Below are 18,569 nucleotides of genomic sequence, written 5' to 3'. Positions count from 1 at the left end.
AACAACACCCAGTAATTTTGCCTTAAGATAATGTCGTAGTAATATAAACATAATTGCATTTATTTTTACAAAAATACTGCTTAAAATTTCTCAAAACTGGAAAGAAAATACTATTCATTGATGTATTTAAAATGATATGACCTTTCGTCACAAATTATTCTAGATATCATTGCAACATATCCACAATTTAACACCTCGAAAAGAAGGATATTGGATATAAAAATACAAAAGCAAGTCTGATCTCCATAAGGAGTGCACCAGTTAAAAATAGGTCGAAAAATAGTGTAGGGGTTGCGACCCATATTCACTTAATAGAGGAGTAATTGGCGCGGGTGTTCAGGCAGGACTGTGCATCGTCAGAGGATGGAGCAACGAGACAGCCACGAGGTGGGCTTGCGCTGCTGGTCTGTTGCTTTCAATTGGTGGGTGCCGCCTCTGCCACCGGGTGGGTTGCTCGCCTCCTATTATTTGAAATTATTAAATTACAAAAACAATATAAATATGAGGATATGAAAACAGAAAAACTATATTTGATTAATGGTCTTTTTTCAAAGGAGGATTGTGATTTATCTAGGTTTATGGTTTTTGTAAGATAAAAAAAATACACACTTTCAATTAATTCAGGTTGCATTATTTAGTTTTGTTTGAAAAATAAAATTTATTATAGTTAACTGAAAATGTTAGGGATATGTAATTTTTTGCACCCGATTTTTTATTAATTTGGTTTTAAACCAATGAACAAAATATATCAATGGCGTACAAAGATATTCATTGTCAAAGTTTTAGCATATTAAATACATGCTATTTTAATTTTACATTTCTATTACTTCATAGATATTTTTATTATAATATAATTTTACATACACATTCTGTTAAGGTGTGTTTTTTTTTCAAAGTTACATATAAAATATAATCTTCTGCTCACCATAATTTCCCATGTTTGATTTACCTGACATGACCTATTTATAGTAATTACTAACTACAATCATGCATCCAATTATTTGAATCAAAACAATAATATCAAATGCACATGTAATATTATTTGTACAGATTTTCACTATCTTTTGTATGTATGTATCACTATGTTTTTAATATGTTGTTTGGTACAAAACAAACTAATTCAAATAAATTTAATTTATAACATTAATATTTCCTGAGAAATTTTGCTACAGTATAACAAACAGATGAGGGTTCAAATCCCACGTCAAAATTTTTCTATTCTTTGAAAATTTCTCATTTACTAAGCATTTCAATGCTATAAGACTAGAACTTAAATTAATGTTTCCTACTTGTTGTCAAAGCGGCAAACTCAAATTACAACAAAAATTACTCATTAAAAACCAATTTAACACAATCTAAATGTTAATATAACAAATAGATAAATCACAGCATGCATGCATGACGCTATATAGAAAATCCATCTCTTTATGATATTAAGTATAATCTTATAAGAAAATAACTAATAACTTCCTGAAGAAACAAACAAGTTATAAGAAAATTAATATCAATATATTACAGAACTAGAATAATATCTAAATCTGAATAACAAACATTACATATACAACAACAAACAAACATTACAAACATTACATATACAATAACAAACAAACATAACAAACACACCAAAAGGAAACACCACATATGTTAACCAAGAAAATATTACCTTCTGTGTACATAGAAAGTCATGTAACAAGAGAAAAATATGAATTAAGATAAATATATATCTAATGTAATATATGACGGTATGTATACAAGATAAATTTTAATTTGAATATTAGACGAAACATACCTGCTTCTTCTCCATCTTGGCTTTGATATCCCTTGCTAGTGTATAAAAAGCGTATTCCACATTTAACGAATCCTTTGCTGATGTTTCTACAAATTTTATTTGATACTCTATTGCTAATTGTTCTCCCCTTTCCTTAGAGACCTATAAACAACATTTTAGAGTTAATTACAGTATAAAAATATCAAATAATTTTTTGTTGTCATATCAAAGTATATGTATATGCCATATCCAAGTGATACCTGTCGTTTTGCGTCTAAATCACACTTATTGCCAAGAATCATCTTTTCAACATCTGCACTTGCATTTTCCTCTATGTTTCTTATCCAATTTTTTATGTTTTCAAAACTCTTCTCATTTGTAACATCATATACAAGCATTATTCCCATGGATCCTCGATAATAAGCTGTTGTTATCGTGCGGAATCTTTCTTGACCGGCCGTATCCCTAAATACATAGTTATCAGTTTATTATTGTTTGAAACATGGATACCTCATCATAAGGAAATTGACTCACCATATTTGTAATTTTACTTTTTTACCATCAAGATCAATTGTTCGTATTTTGAAGTCAATGCCTGCAAGAATTGGATGTTAAACTGTAAAGTCAACTAATTAAAATTAGAGTGTATGATGTCATAAACAGTTCATTCATTTAATTCGATAAGGGCTCCATTTATCAAGGAGCCGCGCCCTTTTTCATGGCAGAATTGTTGTGGGAACGAAAATCACTCATAACAAATGTTCACAAAAAATGTACATCAAAGCTAATTACGTACAAAAAATACAACTTTTTTGACAATAACCTTTAGTACAAAGACATGAATACTTACCAATAGTGGATATAAATGAGATATTGAAGGCATCTTCTGAAAATCTAAATAATATAGATGTTTTTCCGACTCCTGAATCACCTATGAGAAGCAATTTAAATAAATAATCGTAAGTTTTTGCCATTTTTTTACAACAATCTGATTACAGAATACACGGCCATTCATTTGGCATTTTTGAGTAATCGCTAGTGTTGCTGTGTTGGAGTCAAGAGTTGGCGACTATTCTCTTATTGCCAGTTGTATTAACCTCAAGATGCCGTTATTTATTGTTGGATGAATTTGCTTCTTTTCTTTGGTATAAGGTTTATGTTTGAAGCTAATAGTCACGTATTGATAATTATTATGGCAGGTTATGATAACTTTCATATTGGTTATTGTTTTTAATTATTATTCATTATTAATAGCTTTGTAAGTAATATTTAAGTTTAATCGGTAACTGTGAATACCGATTAATGTTTTCATTTCCCAAATAAGTGTAACAGCCAAAAATCAAGCACAGTAGATTTCAGATTTAATAATAGATGATACTGTTTATCACAGAAGATAATATTAATGCAAGCAGAGCAAAATATGCTTGCCAATATACATAAATTATATCCTGTATCTATGCTAACATCTAGTAAAATTTTGACACATGTTAAGTGACGTTAAAGTTAAGTGACACATCTCTGAGCTTGTATTTTGAAATTTGTTGTGATTTGTGGCTTTCGCCTAGTTAGCTTATGCATTAGAGAAAACTTTTAAATAGTAGTACTGATTCGCTAAATAATGCTCCATTTTTAAATAATTAATCATGTTTTATCACGTAAGTATAATATTCATATTGAGAACAAATATTATAAACGCGGCAAACTAATATGTTTCATGCTTGTAGATTTCTTTAGAGCACGAAGTTCTATTGCACCCTAGATACTTTGGACCCCAGTTGTTAGACACAGTCAAAGAAAAACTGTATACAGAAGTAGAAGGAACATGTACAGGAAAGTAAGTACTATTGAGTGTGTATGTTTGATGAGGTTATATTTATAAACAGGTTTGTCGATGTATTAATGTACAATTGTTTTTTACAGATATGGATTTGTTATAGCAGTGACAACGATCGATAGTATTGGAGCTGGGCTAATACAGCCCGGTCAAGGTTTTGTAGTATATCCAGTTAAATATAAAGCAATTGTATTCAGACCTTTTAAAGGAGAAGTTTTAGATGCTATTGTAACACAAGTTAATAAGGTATTTATTTGTGTACTTTGCTTATAAATGAAACTGACAACTAACTACTTCATATTTCACATGTAACATTTTAGTACAGCGAGTTCCATTATTTGCATCCATTGTATATGTGTATTTTTCTTCCAGTAAAAAGTATATAGCTTTTAGAATTTTTAATATTCACAAATGCCTTTTTTTAGGTTGGAATGTTTGCGCAAATAGGACCCTTGAGCTGTTTCATTTCCCATCATGTAAGTCGATTTATTAATAAATTTTTCTAATGTACACAGTAAAAATTTGATTAGAATGTTTAGGCAAGTCTTTGAATATAATGTAATAAATAAACCTAGATTAGTAAAACTAAAATCACCATTTAATTATAGAATCAAGTAATTTTTTTTTATTTTTTATGGCAGAGCAAGCAAAGGAGCAGGTGGGCCACCTAATGAATTGTCTTATACAGATTACATATATGTCAGGAAATTATTTAAACCTGGTGATACTTATCATGATTTTAAGATAAAATCATGAAATTATTGTATCTTCACTAATCCATGATACAAAGTGTACAAAGTTTTTTGTTTTGTTGGTAACATACAATCATACAGATATATAATATGGAATTAATGTGGAATGTAGTGTAAAGAATATAAATAATAACAATCAGACCAAGATTAATAGACTGTCAAAAACCTTCATAAAGGTCGGTTACTAAATTTAATTTATGCCAAATATGAAACAAGTTTATACTGGTTTTGAATCCCGCCTTACAATCAAATTTTTTCTATTCTTTCAATTTTCTTATTTATTTATTTTCAGTCAATACCAGCTGACATGGAATTCTGTCCCAATGTGAACCCTCCCTGCTATAAAAGTAAACAGGAAGATAATGTCATTCAAGAGGAAGATGTTATCAGATTAAAAATTGTTGGAACAAGGGTTGATGCTACAGGCATTGTGAGTACTATGCATAATTTATTTTTAATTTATGAATAGCCTTCTTTTATTGACCTCTGGTGAACAATACTATCATTTGACTTCATAATCTAAACTCATAAATCCTAAATAATATGATGAATGCAGAAGTAATTCTGTCTGTCTCTTCTTTACATCTAAACCTAAACAAATGAACCAATTCGGAGGAAATTTGGTACAAATACAGTTTTGAGATCTGAGAAAGGACAAAGTTAAGTTTTGATACTAGAAATACCACAAAAGTGGCTACAAGAAAACCCTTGGACTGTCCCATTTCTTTCAAATCAAAAAAACTACTTATTAAAATCATGAAGGAATATGTGGATGACTTATTGGCTTTTATTATCAAGGGAGTAGTTAATTTAGCAAGTCAATGTACTTATCTGTGTTTTCCTGTTTTGCATGTTAAAACTCTTCCTCTTTATGTATTTATTACTATTATATTATGCACTGTTGTACATATTATTATTATGCATTGTACAATATTTGAATATTTGTATAAGATCAAAAATTCCATTCCCACTTCTGGGACTTGGTCTCCTATGAGGGTTCAGCCCATAATACAGCTCGCTGGTCCAGTGCAGGTTGATTGATATCATGTTGTGTTTTCAAACTTGACTCTTCAATATGTTGTTTTTGGCATAGTGTAATGTGAGCAGTGGGGAGTTGAATTGTGTGCATATAAATGGAATAATCAATTTATTCCATGTATGCTTATCTGGTCTTGAACCCCCAAATTTTTATTTTTAAAGCTGAGGTCCTAACCACTGAGCCACCACTGCTGATATACCAATGCAATTATTTATTACATATAAAAATTTAAATACGTCTTTTTTTTCAGTTTGCAATTGGGACTCTCATGGATGATTATCTAGGATTAGTGACACAATAATTTATAAGACTTATTATATTTAATGATGAAATAAAACAATTTTCATAATTATTGTTTTATTTATTTGGCATTCAAATTGTTGGGACAAATCTATACAGTAAACAAAAATCATCAAAAAAGGTTAAAATATTTGGACAAAATCAGTCTATTTAGGCAGTATCATGGTGGTCGAAAATCAATTTTTGTTCATAATATCTTAACTTCTTAAGTCTAACACAAATATTACATATTGTTACTTATAAATGAAGAAGTGTTAAATATTAGAATACAAATAAATATTAAACACATCTAAGCTGGAAGCTTCACTTATTAGATAGATTGAAGAATGCCAAAATTTGCAAATATAGCACTTTATGTCCATAAATGAAAATGAAAAATATGTTGGTGATTTTTCAAATATTAGTATTTATATAATATCAGAAAAATATTTATTAACAAAATCTCTCACTGCGACATTATCTTTGAATTACACTTTTCAGTCTTACAAAATGAAGAGGGAAGTTAAATTCTGTTTTCGTTATAAGTATAACATGATTCCATTTGTGTACTGCTGCTTAGTCTTTATTAATTTATAACATTATATGATTAATGTAACACACAGTCACATGATTATTTAAACAAATGTTACGTCAATCATTTCTTTATCTACTCTATCATTATATACATGAACTAAAAAGTAATTATATTATCTAATAAAGAAATCCAAATTGATGATCAATTCTTTGGTTTGTCAATTATATACAAATTATAAACATACATATGAAATAAATTAAACCTGATTTTGCTCATACTTGGGATATGGCATCTATATAAATAATACTCAATATGAGATCACAAACTCAATCCAAGCAGATATCGAAGCACCAAAAGGTTAACGAAACTAAAAATAATATTTAGCCTACTTTTAGAATAATGGAAGCGTCATGCTTCAAAACATTTATATGTTCTAGTTATATATTTTATAATAAAATATTGAGACATAACATTGTGCAATATAGTGTTATAATATTCAAGATAGAAGATTTATTTGGAACAATTTCATTACTTTGCAGTCACAATAAATTTGCAGTTCGCTCACTGATTATATGCAGGCAATATGTACTGGCCAGAAGTAGCATACAACAAATTGTAACAAACCATGTTTGGCTAAATATATGCTTAATTGACGCGCCCAAAATAGTTTTTTTTATTTTAATTTATACTTGACACCAATATGTTATAAATATAAGCAGACTAAGAAATTTATATTTAGATTTTCTGGCCAGATTCACATGCCGCGTTACAAGGCACAAAATAAGACATCAGAATAAAATTATTTCGCAATTGAAAACAGAGATATACTATGCTACGTACTCAACAGTACAGGAAGGTTCCACCGAAGCAAGGAGGGTTAACAGTAGGAATTAGCTGATATGAGATTTCTTACAATTAACATGTAGTAACTATTTTATAAGATTCAACTACCATACGGTTATAACATGAAATATTGTTTAGATTAAATCGAAAGGTTTACAGTGGGTTGGCCTAGTTCTAAGGGAAACTGATGATGTTTGGACCATTAATCATAATATAGTATTTCACTATCGTAATAATAAGATATGGTGAACATATTTAAAATATTACGAATTTTAATGGTGTTTATTAATGAACTCTCCAAACATCGTCAGTAGTGACATCTACATACTTAAGCACAGACTAAAAGGGGAGTAAGATTGAAATACAACAACTATCTAACATCCAAACATTCTATCGTTCTTAACGTTATGATTAAACTGTTCGAATTTTACATACAACACGAATTTTATTTAATTGTAATAATACTGATATTTCATTGTAAGGGTCACCGTACATATGACGATTGTAACGCGCGTAAACGTTAGATCGATCTTATGTAACAGACCCTTTAGAGGATAAAGAGAAATGTTTTATTCTATTACTATGTGGATTTATTGGAAATTTCTGCTTCCCCGTCACCTGGCTACATTAAATCGTCCATCCTGACACTCAAAACCGAACACCACTCGAACCTGATTACCTGTCTCTGAAGTAAATGTGGAACGAAGACAAGATTTAGCTAACTAATCAATACAAAGACTAGCATTTTTAATATATCTAGCGTAAAATATTAATGTTTAAAATTATATACTATATAAACATTTACTTCCCGAACGCGACCGTTAAAGTAATACTATACCGACACTATCGTGCTCTAAATTATACTTAAATCGTGACTATATATTTGATGATATTTGAAGAAGCTTTAACTAATATGTTTCTAGACATACATAGATCGACATTTTCGGGTCTAGGTCTTTGAGATTCAATGCGAAACAATATTTTATGGATTTCATCGAATCCGAAACGTATAACGAGAAGATGCCAACAGATAAGTAATTTGGTCGTTCGACCGAACGCGTTCGCAACCGAATATAATGAACGGAAAGGTCGCGCATGCCCGCCGCACGTCAGCTGTCAGCCGTCAGCCGTCAGCCGTCACCTGTCACCTGTCATCTGCCATCTTTGATCTGTCAGCCGCGCGCGGCCCGTCAGGCTCGCCTCACTCAGTGTGTGACGTGGAAGCAGTGGCACTAGGCGTGCGGGTGTCAGGAGGCGGGCGGCGCGGCGCCGGCGGGCTGCGGCACGGCCGGGCACACCGGCCCGCGCACCGCCTCGATGTAGTCCTTGATCAGGGTCGCGATTTGGTATGCCTGTGGATGTACACGAGAGATTGGACATTATAGACTCTATTTTGCTTCCTTAAGATCTTTTCTCCAAAATGAAATTTATTCCAGTCACATATTTGGGGTATCAAATAAACTAACACGGTGGGCCGTGTCACACTTAAGTATTTGCTTTGCTTATAAACTTGATAAATCTGCTTAGGAATACAATTTCGTACTATCGACTCTTAAATTGAAACATTATCAATTATGGTCGATACAAATATACCTTCGTGCTTATTTCACTCAATATCAACATCGGCTGCAAAACTACAAACACAACAATAGAACAATAGAGAAGAGAATGCGGGCGCACCTGGTCGGTGGAGAGCACGAGCTTGGCGTGCTTCTTGTCGGCGCGCGTGACCAGCAGCAGCGCGCGCGGCGCGGGCGACACGGCCAGCAGCTGCTCGTGGTCGTGCGACACGAGCGCCGCGCGCGCGCCGCGCCGCAGCAGCGTCAGCCCGCGCGCGTCCACCGCCAGCCACAGCGCGCGCGGCCAGTTCGACGTGAACGATTGCTGCGCGGCCCGTATACGATACTTTACTGATTGTGCTCGGGTCATGGATTACAGCGTATGACGGATTTTGGGTCATTGGTTTTGTGGAATTTTATTGGGACCAATATTTATGTGGTACATTATATATCAACTTTTTAGATTAACAAAATTACTGAGAAAATAAATTGTATATTGTACGCGATATAAGATATCATTTGATCTAATGACAATTTCCATTTTACCGTCCGCAATACATATATTGCTTTTGTCACTCAGTGAAATTGTAGCTTTCTAATGGCGAAAATTTTTTAAAGCAGTCCAGTGATTTTTGCGAAAACAGACAAAAATACAAAAGTTACCTCTTCGCAATACTAGTGTAGCTAACATAACAAGGATAGAGCTGGCAACGCACCATGACATCGAAGATAGTGGCGCGCGCGAGCGGCCAGGAGGCGGCGAGCGTGAGCGCGCGCTGCATGGCGGCGTGCGGCGGCGTGCCGCGCAGCGCCAGGTGGTGCAGGCGCACGGCGGGCGCGGGCAGCGCGGGCGCCAGGCGCGCCGGCAGCACGGCGCCCGCCGCCGCCGCGCACTCCGCGCCGCCGCTGCACTCGCCCTTCACCACCTGCGCGTGCAGCGCCGCCACCATCACCTGCCCCCACCCCACGCACAACACTTGCTATTACTCTGCTCATCTATCCTACACTTCACTTGTTCGTTAAACGTACGATGTGAAACAACCTTTATACATATAAAACAAACTTTTTTACTTCGTGTATATTTACCTCTAGTTAATCTAATCTCTTGAACGGATTTTAAACGCGATTCATTCATTATATTATTAACCCGACGTTTCGAACACTTTACAGCGAGCGTCTCCCGTGACCGTGAATAAATCGCGTTTAAAATCCGTAAAAAAGTCATTAACTTCTAAATGTATAATACTCGCGTGAAATCAAACACAAGAAAATACTAATCTAATCTCTCTCGCTACTAAAAAGTACAAATATATAAATGTATAATATCACTAAATTTAGGTTTTGTTTTAATTTTTATACAGTTGTATAAAGTCTTCGAATCGAGAAGCTGTCGTATTCGTCGTTAACATGCATATAATTCATTGAATTTATATTGTGGGAGTGGGACTGTAAAGTTACATTTATATTGTGGGAGTCGAGCACGCTTCGGCACGAATTGGGCCAGCTCGCACCGGGGAAGTACCACACCCCCACAGAAAACCGGCGTGAAATAGTGGCATGCTATTGTGTTTCGTACGGTGAGTGGAGGAGCCGAAGGCCCGTTTCCTTTTCCTCACCCGTCCCAGTCCATTCCTTCTTTCCAGTCGTTAGTCCATTCCTTTCGCGCATTCTTTCGGCAGCGCATTCGCAGAGCTCCTACCTTTGCGAATGTTCATGGGCGGTGGTGATCGCTTACCATCAGGCGAACCACTAGCTCAGTTGCCCGCTATGACATAAAAAAAAAAAAATTGAAATAAAATAAATAGACACTGACCGCTTCATCAGTCTCGATGGGCAGGCGGTCGTGGCGAACGGCGTGCAGCAGCTGGTAGTAGAGCAGCTCCATCTCAGCTGCGCACGCGCTGTGCAGCGGACGATCACCCAGGAAGAGACGCTTCTTGAATACTAGCCTGAAATATTGTTTATTATTATTAAATGTTTTCTAATTGTGTGTGATAGTTTATTTTTCTGATTATCTCGATTTTAAATTAAGTCAAAGTGAAAGTGTAATGAAATCGCTCACGACGCGTTTTGACAATTATAGAATGACGAAATTCCAGTCGTGTGATGGTACTGAAAAAGACTCAACAACGTGTTTTGAATATGAAATGGTTTACCATAACACGACACAACGGGTGCGTTTGTATATAACTGCAGCGAACTGTATAAGCACGCACACATTCATAGGCACGTGCGCGGGCTTGTACACAATTAGTGGTGTGTATCAATATACATAAGAAGTGTGTGTGTGTGTGTATATGTGTGTGTGTGTGCCACCTGCAGGCGGCGGCGGTGGCGCCGGCCTTCTCCCAGCGCGCGAGCACGTCGCCGACGCGCTCGGCGCCGCCCAGTGCGCGCTCGCCCGTGCCCGCCGGCGACGAGTTCGCGCACACCTCGTACAGTGCGTAACCTGACAATTGGAAAACTAATGTTAGATTTTAGACAAATTATAGAGTTCACATGTGTTAATATTTAATGTAGTCTAATAAATTATCTTTAATGAAGTGTACTTATAACTGTTATGATCGGTTCTTTGAATATCGGATTCAATTAACGTGTCATGTGTATCCAAGACGCTAAATTAATAATTCGGGATTTTCGACGATCAAAATTTTTATTTTGCATTTTGAGAAATAAAATCTATAAAAAAAAATTCAACGGCTTTTGCGGCCACTAATAACTGTTTATATATTTAATAAAAAGTTATCAGATATTTAATTGTAGTTTTCAGTTAAAACATGTTTTTGGTTTATGTGTTTTTTAAATAATTAAATAGATTATCTAAATTTTATGGAGATCTATAAGTATACCACTCACCAGTAGCAGTATCAGTGAGTCCAATCTTCTCCCTCAGCATGGCCACCAGGTGGTCAGCAGTGGCCGCGGGTCCAAACACGAGCCCGTGCTGCTTGCCGTCCAGCAGCAGCACGCGCACGTGCATGGGCCGGCGCGCGCCTGCGCACAGCAGCTCCTCCTTGGAGGGGGCCGTCAGGCGACGCGGTACTTGGGCTATGCTGAGTGCCACCTGGGTGCGAGGTTATATTTAAGTGACGATGAAAAGAAAACTTTTCTCATCGTAATAAGTTTAATCTAAAGTCCAGAAACACTCTGAAAAGTACTACGTGCTTTTAAATACGGAATTTTTTGAAGTGAACTTCTTTAGGCGCGTTGAGCGTTTTGGTAGAGGGTAAAATCCTCGGTTCGCGTCACCGACATGCTAATGATAATAGTATGTCTATAGCTATGGAGAGCCAGACTAGCGCACGCGCAGTAGCCTGTGTACACGTATACACTAATACATCGACTATTTCTGACTGTATTATGTGCGCGTACATAAAAAATTTCATATAATTTTTGCAATATAGTTTAAATTACTCTCAACTTAATAGTTTCGTTTTCACTTCTATCGGCAGTCCCACGACTGCTACTGTTTTTTATTTTTTACGCTTGACTTGAAGAGAGATAGAGGAAAAGTAGGCGGGATACAAACAATATTTGTATCATATCTTTGTTTTAAAGTGACAATATTATAATAAAATAACCTAATAAAATACGAACTCAAAAGAGTGACTAATATCGCCATGTTAAAAATCTATAAATTAAAACACTGTTTGTACGTATTATAATGTTGATACTAATGATTTTTATTTCATTTATAAGGTACGTCTTTTTGGAATAGGCGAGTCTATTTTTTCCCTGGTACGTGTCAAATAAAAAATATATCTCGAACCTGTTCAGCGCGTCTCGCGAACTTGCCCTCCTCGCCAGTGTGCAGGGCCGCGGCGCGGTACCGCAGGTGGGCTAGCAGCAAGCGGCGCAGGGGCTTCGCGGGCGGCAGGGCTGCGCCCACGGCCGCGCACAGCAGCGCCCAGTGGCGGGCGGACACGCGCGAGCTGGGTTCTGGGTGCTCGGTTGTCTGACGAGTGTACATTTGTTGTAGGACAAGAAATATTGGACCTTTACATATCATTGAAATAATTAAGATTTGACTTCCTCTGACTTAATATTCCAATCTGAGAAACTATAATAAATATTAAAACGATAAATTATACAAATACTCATTTAATAATGATATGAATACAATACGAGTGCAATTAATGCCAGATTAATATAATAAAAAAATAAATAAAAATTTCTTTATTTGCCTTCACAATCATTAAACTACTGAGTAGTATTAACGTTGTGAAAGACTAGTGTCTGAAGTAGGTCGTAAAAGACCTGTAGTACAGATCACTAGCCCCCCTCGCGGATAGCACTACCAGTAGGAAAGATAATGGTACAAACAAGAAAAATAACAAAAATTAAACTTAAAAAATTAAAATACAGTTCTTATATAATTCAATGCTTGTGCGTGTGTAGGTGCGACTGCGATCTTGCCAAAGATATGTATATGAGTGAGATAGAGGATTATCTTTTTGTAATTAATAAATTTTCAGTTTATTGGTAGTCTAAAGTTTTTGAATAATTTGTTACAACAGATTTACAATTAAATTTATTTAGAGGATATATGTTCAAAATTTTATTAATTTGATTATAAAGGAAAGGTCCCATGAAGCAGAAAAAATTATGTGAATGAAAACTATTGAATTTAGAAGTCAGGCAAATTTTGTCTTTTCGGCGTTGACTAATTTGTTGATTTTCATCAAAAGTTATTTGAGAATGTTGTTTAATTATAGTATAAAAGATTGCCTAACAGTCAATACGTCCCACTTTTTGTACAGCTCGGTAGTAGAGAAACGATATGGTAGACCAGCCCCGACTTTGAGAATGGAGCGCTGTGCTCGCTCAATTTCTATCAGGTGAGTCTTTGCACTACCACCCCAAGATGTGATAATCTGATAATTTTATCATTTATTCCATTTCTAGTAATATAATTCGTTTATTCCAGTAATCATGAAAGTGTGGGTTGCCCATTCTTCATGCTACATACCAGATCTCTTTTTCAAACGACTTCCAAAAACATTGTCTGCTGTTTTTGATTTTTGACTTTGTTATCTCCGAACATTCGATTCGATTGGGTCAACCTTTTGATGATGACGATTATTTTTTTATTTAAAGCTAGTGCCGCTCGGTTGGCCATCTAGATCTGTCAATTCGAAGGCGGTTTTGTTTTGTTACAAATAGTTATGTTCGTATGTCTGTACCTGTTTAATCAGCTGCATGTAGAGCTCGGTGAGCAGCGTGTCCTTCTGCAGACAGCGCTGCAGCAGCGCCTGCGCGAGCGCCACGCGGTCGTCGCTGTCGCTCTCGTGGCTGCTGACGCTGCTGTTGCTGGCCAGGTTGCTGCTGCTGCCCTCGTTGCTGCTCAGCCCCGCGTGGCTCATTATGTCCTGTACAATGATGAATGGTTCAAGCTATAGTTTGAGCCTGTTTGGAAACCAGACATTTTGTACACTTTGACATGTGTACACTTGAGAAATGTTTGTGATAGTGTGGTGTTTGATATGGAAGTTTGAGCATTAAAACATGGGTACCGTTTTTGACTGAAAAATATGCTCAGGATAGTTGTTATAAAAATCTAGCCCGGGGTCTTTATAGGAATCAATTTATACAAAAAAACTGCATCTTGTGATGGTGTGTTTTTAATATCGAAATATTCTAGCACAATTTGACATTAAAATTAAACATGTCCAAGATTAACTATGTTTTTTAAATATGAGCAACGCACATTAAATAAACACGAGGAAATCAGTTAGAAAAATAACATTTTGTCTTCAATGACGTTTTTTCAACTTATAAGTTTACAACACTTATGCAGTTGATAATCCTACTAATATTATAAATGCGAAAGTTTGTAAGGATGTGTGTGTGTTTGTTGCTCTTTCACGCAAAAACTACTGAACCGATTGCAATGAACTGGACAATTGGAATAACGTATAGGCACCTTTTTAACCCGATACGGACTTACACGGGTAAAACCGCGGGGCGCAACCAGTTTATAATAATCCAAAAATAAACGATTCTAATAGATGGGCAATTCCAATGTAAATAAGTAGAATAGTGACCTTAAATATCTGCATGGCAGCGACCTCCTCCGCCTCGTTGAGCTTGGTGAGCGAGTGCGGCAGGCTGCGCGCCCAGCCCCAGTACGCGGCGGGGAAGCCCTTGTAGCACTCGCCCTGCGCCTCCGCCGGCAGCTCCAGCCGCACCCGCTCCAGCCGGTGCTTGCTGAGCCTGAGGGGTTATTATAAAGAAATCATCTTTTAACATGTCTTATGGTAATATCTATGAATTGCAATGGGTATGTTTCTGTCGAGAGCATGTTTGAATAGGGAGATTTTACAATCGCTAATTTGTATCGTAATTGTAGGAATGTGTGAATCTAATTTAATATCTTAATTGAATAAAGAAAGTGCGTAAATTTTTTTTTATATATAATATCAGATCAAATGAATCAAGTAACTCAGTAAAGATCAACCAATTTACAACTAATATAAAAAAAATCTGTATGAAATTCGATGCTCAGATAACAGTCTGGATTACTACATATCTATACTAATATTATAAAGCTAAAGAGTTTATTTGTTTGTTCGTTTGTTTGAGCGCACTAATCTCAAGAACTACTGGTGCAATTTGAAAATTTTTTCAGCGTTGGATAACCCATTTATTGAGGAAAGCTATAGGCTAGTACTTAATATGCGGGTAGCAGGCGACGGACACAAGGCAGCAGCATACCTCCTGAGAGTGTTCCGCAAGAAGCCGCCCGCGGAGAGGTCGGGCGGGCGGCGCAGCAGGCCGCAGTCGACGAGCGCGCGGCGCGCCGAGCGCAGCGCGGCCGCCAGGCGCGCGCGCTCGCCCGCCGGCGCCGCGCGCCGCGCCGGCTCCTCCGCCAGGCTGTTGGCCAGCGTGGGGCTGTACGCCGCCATGAGCCACGCCGCCTCCTGCTTCTGCGCGCACTCCAGGACTATGCACCTGGAAAATTCATTTCATTAAGCGAATATCGTATCATGATTGTGTATATAGGAGTGGTTCATTGCGGTAAAAGCGCGTTTTTTTTACTTATCGTACCTGACTGTTCTCTGATTGACTCCTGTCGCGCATTATTCATGCAAATGACAAGAAATAATAACGTATCTGGCAAAATTTAAATTCTTCGATGCATATTTGGGTAATAATAACATGAAAAATGTATACTGAATAAAAATGACTTAAATGTACAATTTAATACACTCACCTTAAACCATCGTGTTGGCCATGGTGAGTTAAGCTAAGAGTGAGTCCGTTGTCTACTGGATCCATGAGTATCGCGGCTATATTCGAATATGGATATTCCGCTAGAACTACCTTGTCTGCAGGTCTAACAAGGACTACACCCTCTGATCCCACTCCAAGCATAACATTCGGACCTGTTTAGAAGAGAAGAAATAAGGAAATACATATTTATTTCTTGTAATATCTTTACAATGCATTTGGTTACAAGACCTTTCACTGTTTATGTGAAAATAGGTGCACTTTAAATTAATATATGAATAACCCACGTTATAAGCTTCGACTGTAACGCGACAAAACTTTTTGTTTGAAAGCCTTTAATACCGTTCTCAATATCGTATCGGGGATAACAAGTAGAGGATCTTCAGTAACTATAGCAATTTAATCTATCCTTATCTTGCATTTCGCAATCAAGAATAATTGCGCTATTCATTACTAACGGGTAGACAGCATCTTTGCTTACACATATCCATGTCTTATGTAATATAACTTTTACAAAGGTTTGAAACGTTTTGTTCCATGCAATATTATGCGAAGTACATAAAACTTGTATTGAAACAGATACAGTGATTTGTATGAGCAGGTTATCTCTGGTAGCCCATCTGTTCTCCTATTGTCCATATATTTCTATTTTACACAGCTTCTCCTTGATCACCAGGTTGTCTAGAAGAGATCGCTGCCTTAGCGATAAGACCGCCTATTGTGCTCGTGAATGTTTATGATATTATATATGTATATATATTTTTTTTGTTACTATTTATTATCATTTGGTGCACAATAAAGTGTTTTTGTTTGTTTGTTTGTCCTCCTAACCATAGATAAACAGAAGGGATAGCAAAGGTATCATCCTTCGGTAGAATATGGAAAAATAAGAGCAAGTAGATAGAATTGTCTGATTTTAGTTACTGAATCAATACATAGATAATGAAAACGGCCGTTAATAAAATTGCATAAACGTACCGTGAGCCCAGTATCCTTTGTAGGTGACAGGGAATAGTGTGACGCCATATAATGGATACTGCATCACACAGGATAGGTACAAAGCTTTGGCAGTTAGTTCCGCTCGACCTGCGCCGTATTGACGGTGCGCTTGCGCCAATATTGTTGCCTGAAAACATTTCTTTTTAAGTGAGAAGATATGGGTGATTCATTTCATAACTTAAATTGAAAAATTTTGGGAATTATTAGATACTAATTCATATGGAAGTGATCTAAGTTAATTATTGAGTTAGTATAGAAATACCGTTTACCCAATATGCGCCTTAATAAAAAAACGGTGATTATTTCAGTTTGAAAAAAAAGTTATATTCTAAGGTTTTATAGGCAAAAGGGGATATAAATATAATAATAGGTGCAAAATTGTGACTATTACAATATTCTGTAAATATTTTGACAGTATACTGACCCATTGATGCGCTGGTCTAGTTTTAGCGATACGAGGTGGCAGGAACTGTTCAGGGTGGGAGTAGTAAGCCCGTGTGTGCGGGGGCGGAGGGCTAGCGGCAGGCTCGCCCAGTGACACCTGGGCTTGGAGCCCCGCTAGCTGGAGGGCCACCTTCTCTGAGACGGGGAACTCGTCCATCTGAAAGGATTAACATTTTTATAAAATCGAAATTGGCATTTTGATAAATTCATTCAGAGTTAGAAATGAATTGAATAAACAATGTTACCGACTTTTCTTCAAAAAGAGCCATCGTGAATCTGCTAGATAGTAGTTAGAGATAGATTGATAGAAGATAGAGAGAGAGAGAAATATAACAAACAAGAGGAGAAAAATGTAGACAAACCTTAACAACGCTATGCACCGCTTGTGCATATAAAAGGGCGACTTCTACCGGATCATGCGGCAGCTCCCGCCCACCGCGGAACAAGCGGCGCTTGAACACGAAGCGGTTGTCTGCTGACCCTCCACCAGGTCCTTGTTGCCTATAATTTCAGACATGTTTGAAATTAGACATTTTAATATTACTACACAACCATATGAGAATCACATCAAAACACTCTTAACAAAAAATAAAAATCGTCCCGAATACAAAAAATCATGGTAACAAAAAAATTTTCGCTTTATATTATATCATTCATTTTATATTATGAATAGAATTCTCAAGAATAAGAGAATTACTAAAAAACTACCGCTATACATAACATCACACACTTAACACCACACCGCACCACACTTTACACGCAATTCATACTCACATCTCCCACGCAGCAATAACATCGTACAAGTACTGCGTAGCGCGCACGTGCTCCTCAGTACTGGCTCTCTGCTGGTACACCGCCCAGCCAGCTCTCGCGTTTGGTGGAAGACCCAGCTTATCAGCCAGCCTGGCTGCCGCGGCCGCTGCTGTGTCAGCGGGGTGCACGTCTATTGCCTTTGTGCGCCCGTCGAGGAAGAAGAATCGGCACACTATTGTACCGAGTCTACGCATTGCCTGCGAAATTAATGAGGATAAATACTTTATGCAATTATATGTTTTAGATTTGGTGTAATTTGACGCTTAAACTATATCGTTGGTGCAATTTTTTTAATTCGGAACAAACATTGTCTTTTTTGGTATCGATTTTTACACTGTAAGTGTATAATATAACAAACATGTTGTTACAGTGAGCAAAATTCATACGGAGGGAAGTTCACTTACTCAGCTCAATCTAGGCGAGTCATCCAAAAAATATTTTAGCAAACTTATAGGTATGGTAAAAGTCTACCTT

General features: G+C 36.6%; 3 protein-coding genes across 5 annotated transcripts in view; 1 reads left to right on the top strand and 2 right to left on the bottom strand.

The window, feature by feature from the left end:
- Positions 1-94: 94 nt before the first annotated feature.
- On the bottom strand, positions 95-2,825 carry LOC119828860 (ras-related protein Rab-8A). Of its 2 annotated transcripts, XM_038351149.1 has the most exons (6): positions 2,619-2,825; positions 2,303-2,363; positions 2,029-2,233; positions 1,790-1,930; positions 1,664-1,666; positions 95-461 (listed from the first exon to the last, which is right to left on the bottom strand). In XM_038351149.1, the coding sequence occupies exons 1-6, from the start codon at positions 2,740-2,742 to the stop codon at positions 357-359; spliced, it is 639 nt and encodes a 212-aa protein (XP_038207077.1). In that variant the 5' UTR covers positions 2,743-2,825; the 3' UTR covers positions 95-356. The 2 variants fall into 2 exon arrangements, with proteins under 2 accessions (XP_038207077.1, XP_038207078.1); XM_038351150.1 differs by lacking the exon at positions 1,664-1,666 and having other exon boundaries at positions 2,619-2,823.
- Positions 2,826-3,253: 428 nt separating this feature from the next.
- On the top strand, positions 3,254-5,742 carry LOC119828861 (DNA-directed RNA polymerase II subunit RPB7). The gene is made up of 6 exons (XM_038351151.1): positions 3,254-3,423; positions 3,493-3,602; positions 3,689-3,848; positions 4,028-4,078; positions 4,647-4,784; positions 5,644-5,742. Exons 1-6 carry the CDS (start codon positions 3,412-3,414, stop codon positions 5,692-5,694), a joined length of 522 nt encoding a protein of 173 aa, XP_038207079.1. The 5' UTR covers positions 3,254-3,411; the 3' UTR covers positions 5,695-5,742.
- The window catches only part of LOC119828843 (myosin-I heavy chain), an 80,524-nt gene continuing 67,697 nt past the window's right edge, over positions 5,743-18,569 (bottom strand). For both annotated transcript variants that reach the window (XM_038351128.1, XM_038351129.1), the window contains 15 exons: positions 18,057-18,292; positions 17,645-17,783; positions 17,263-17,439; positions 16,818-16,965; positions 15,823-15,994; positions 15,324-15,560; positions 14,654-14,822; positions 13,793-13,978; positions 12,379-12,564; positions 11,466-11,673; positions 10,926-11,058; positions 10,423-10,558; positions 9,326-9,562; positions 8,731-8,934; positions 5,743-8,402 (listed from right to left, as the gene is read on the bottom strand). In XM_038351128.1, coding sequence (XP_038207056.1) covers positions 8,298-8,402; positions 8,731-8,934; positions 9,326-9,562; positions 10,423-10,558; positions 10,926-11,058; positions 11,466-11,673; positions 12,379-12,564; positions 13,793-13,978; positions 14,654-14,822; positions 15,324-15,560; positions 15,823-15,994; positions 16,818-16,965; positions 17,263-17,439; positions 17,645-17,783; positions 18,057-18,292 — 2,673 coding nt within the window. In that variant the 3' untranslated portion in view covers positions 5,743-8,297. The remainder of the gene's footprint in view (positions 8,403-8,730; positions 8,935-9,325; positions 9,563-10,422; positions 10,559-10,925; positions 11,059-11,465; positions 11,674-12,378; positions 12,565-13,792; positions 13,979-14,653; positions 14,823-15,323; positions 15,561-15,822; positions 15,995-16,817; positions 16,966-17,262; positions 17,440-17,644; positions 17,784-18,056; positions 18,293-18,569) is intronic.

Source organism: Zerene cesonia, chromosome 8 (genome assembly GCF_012273895.1).
Source record: "Zerene cesonia ecotype Mississippi chromosome 8, Zerene_cesonia_1.1, whole genome shotgun sequence".
Lineage (NCBI taxonomy): Eukaryota > Metazoa > Arthropoda > Insecta > Lepidoptera > Pieridae > Zerene > Zerene cesonia.
Note: the sequence above shows the minus strand (reverse complement) of the source record. Positions and strands in the feature narration are given on the sequence as shown.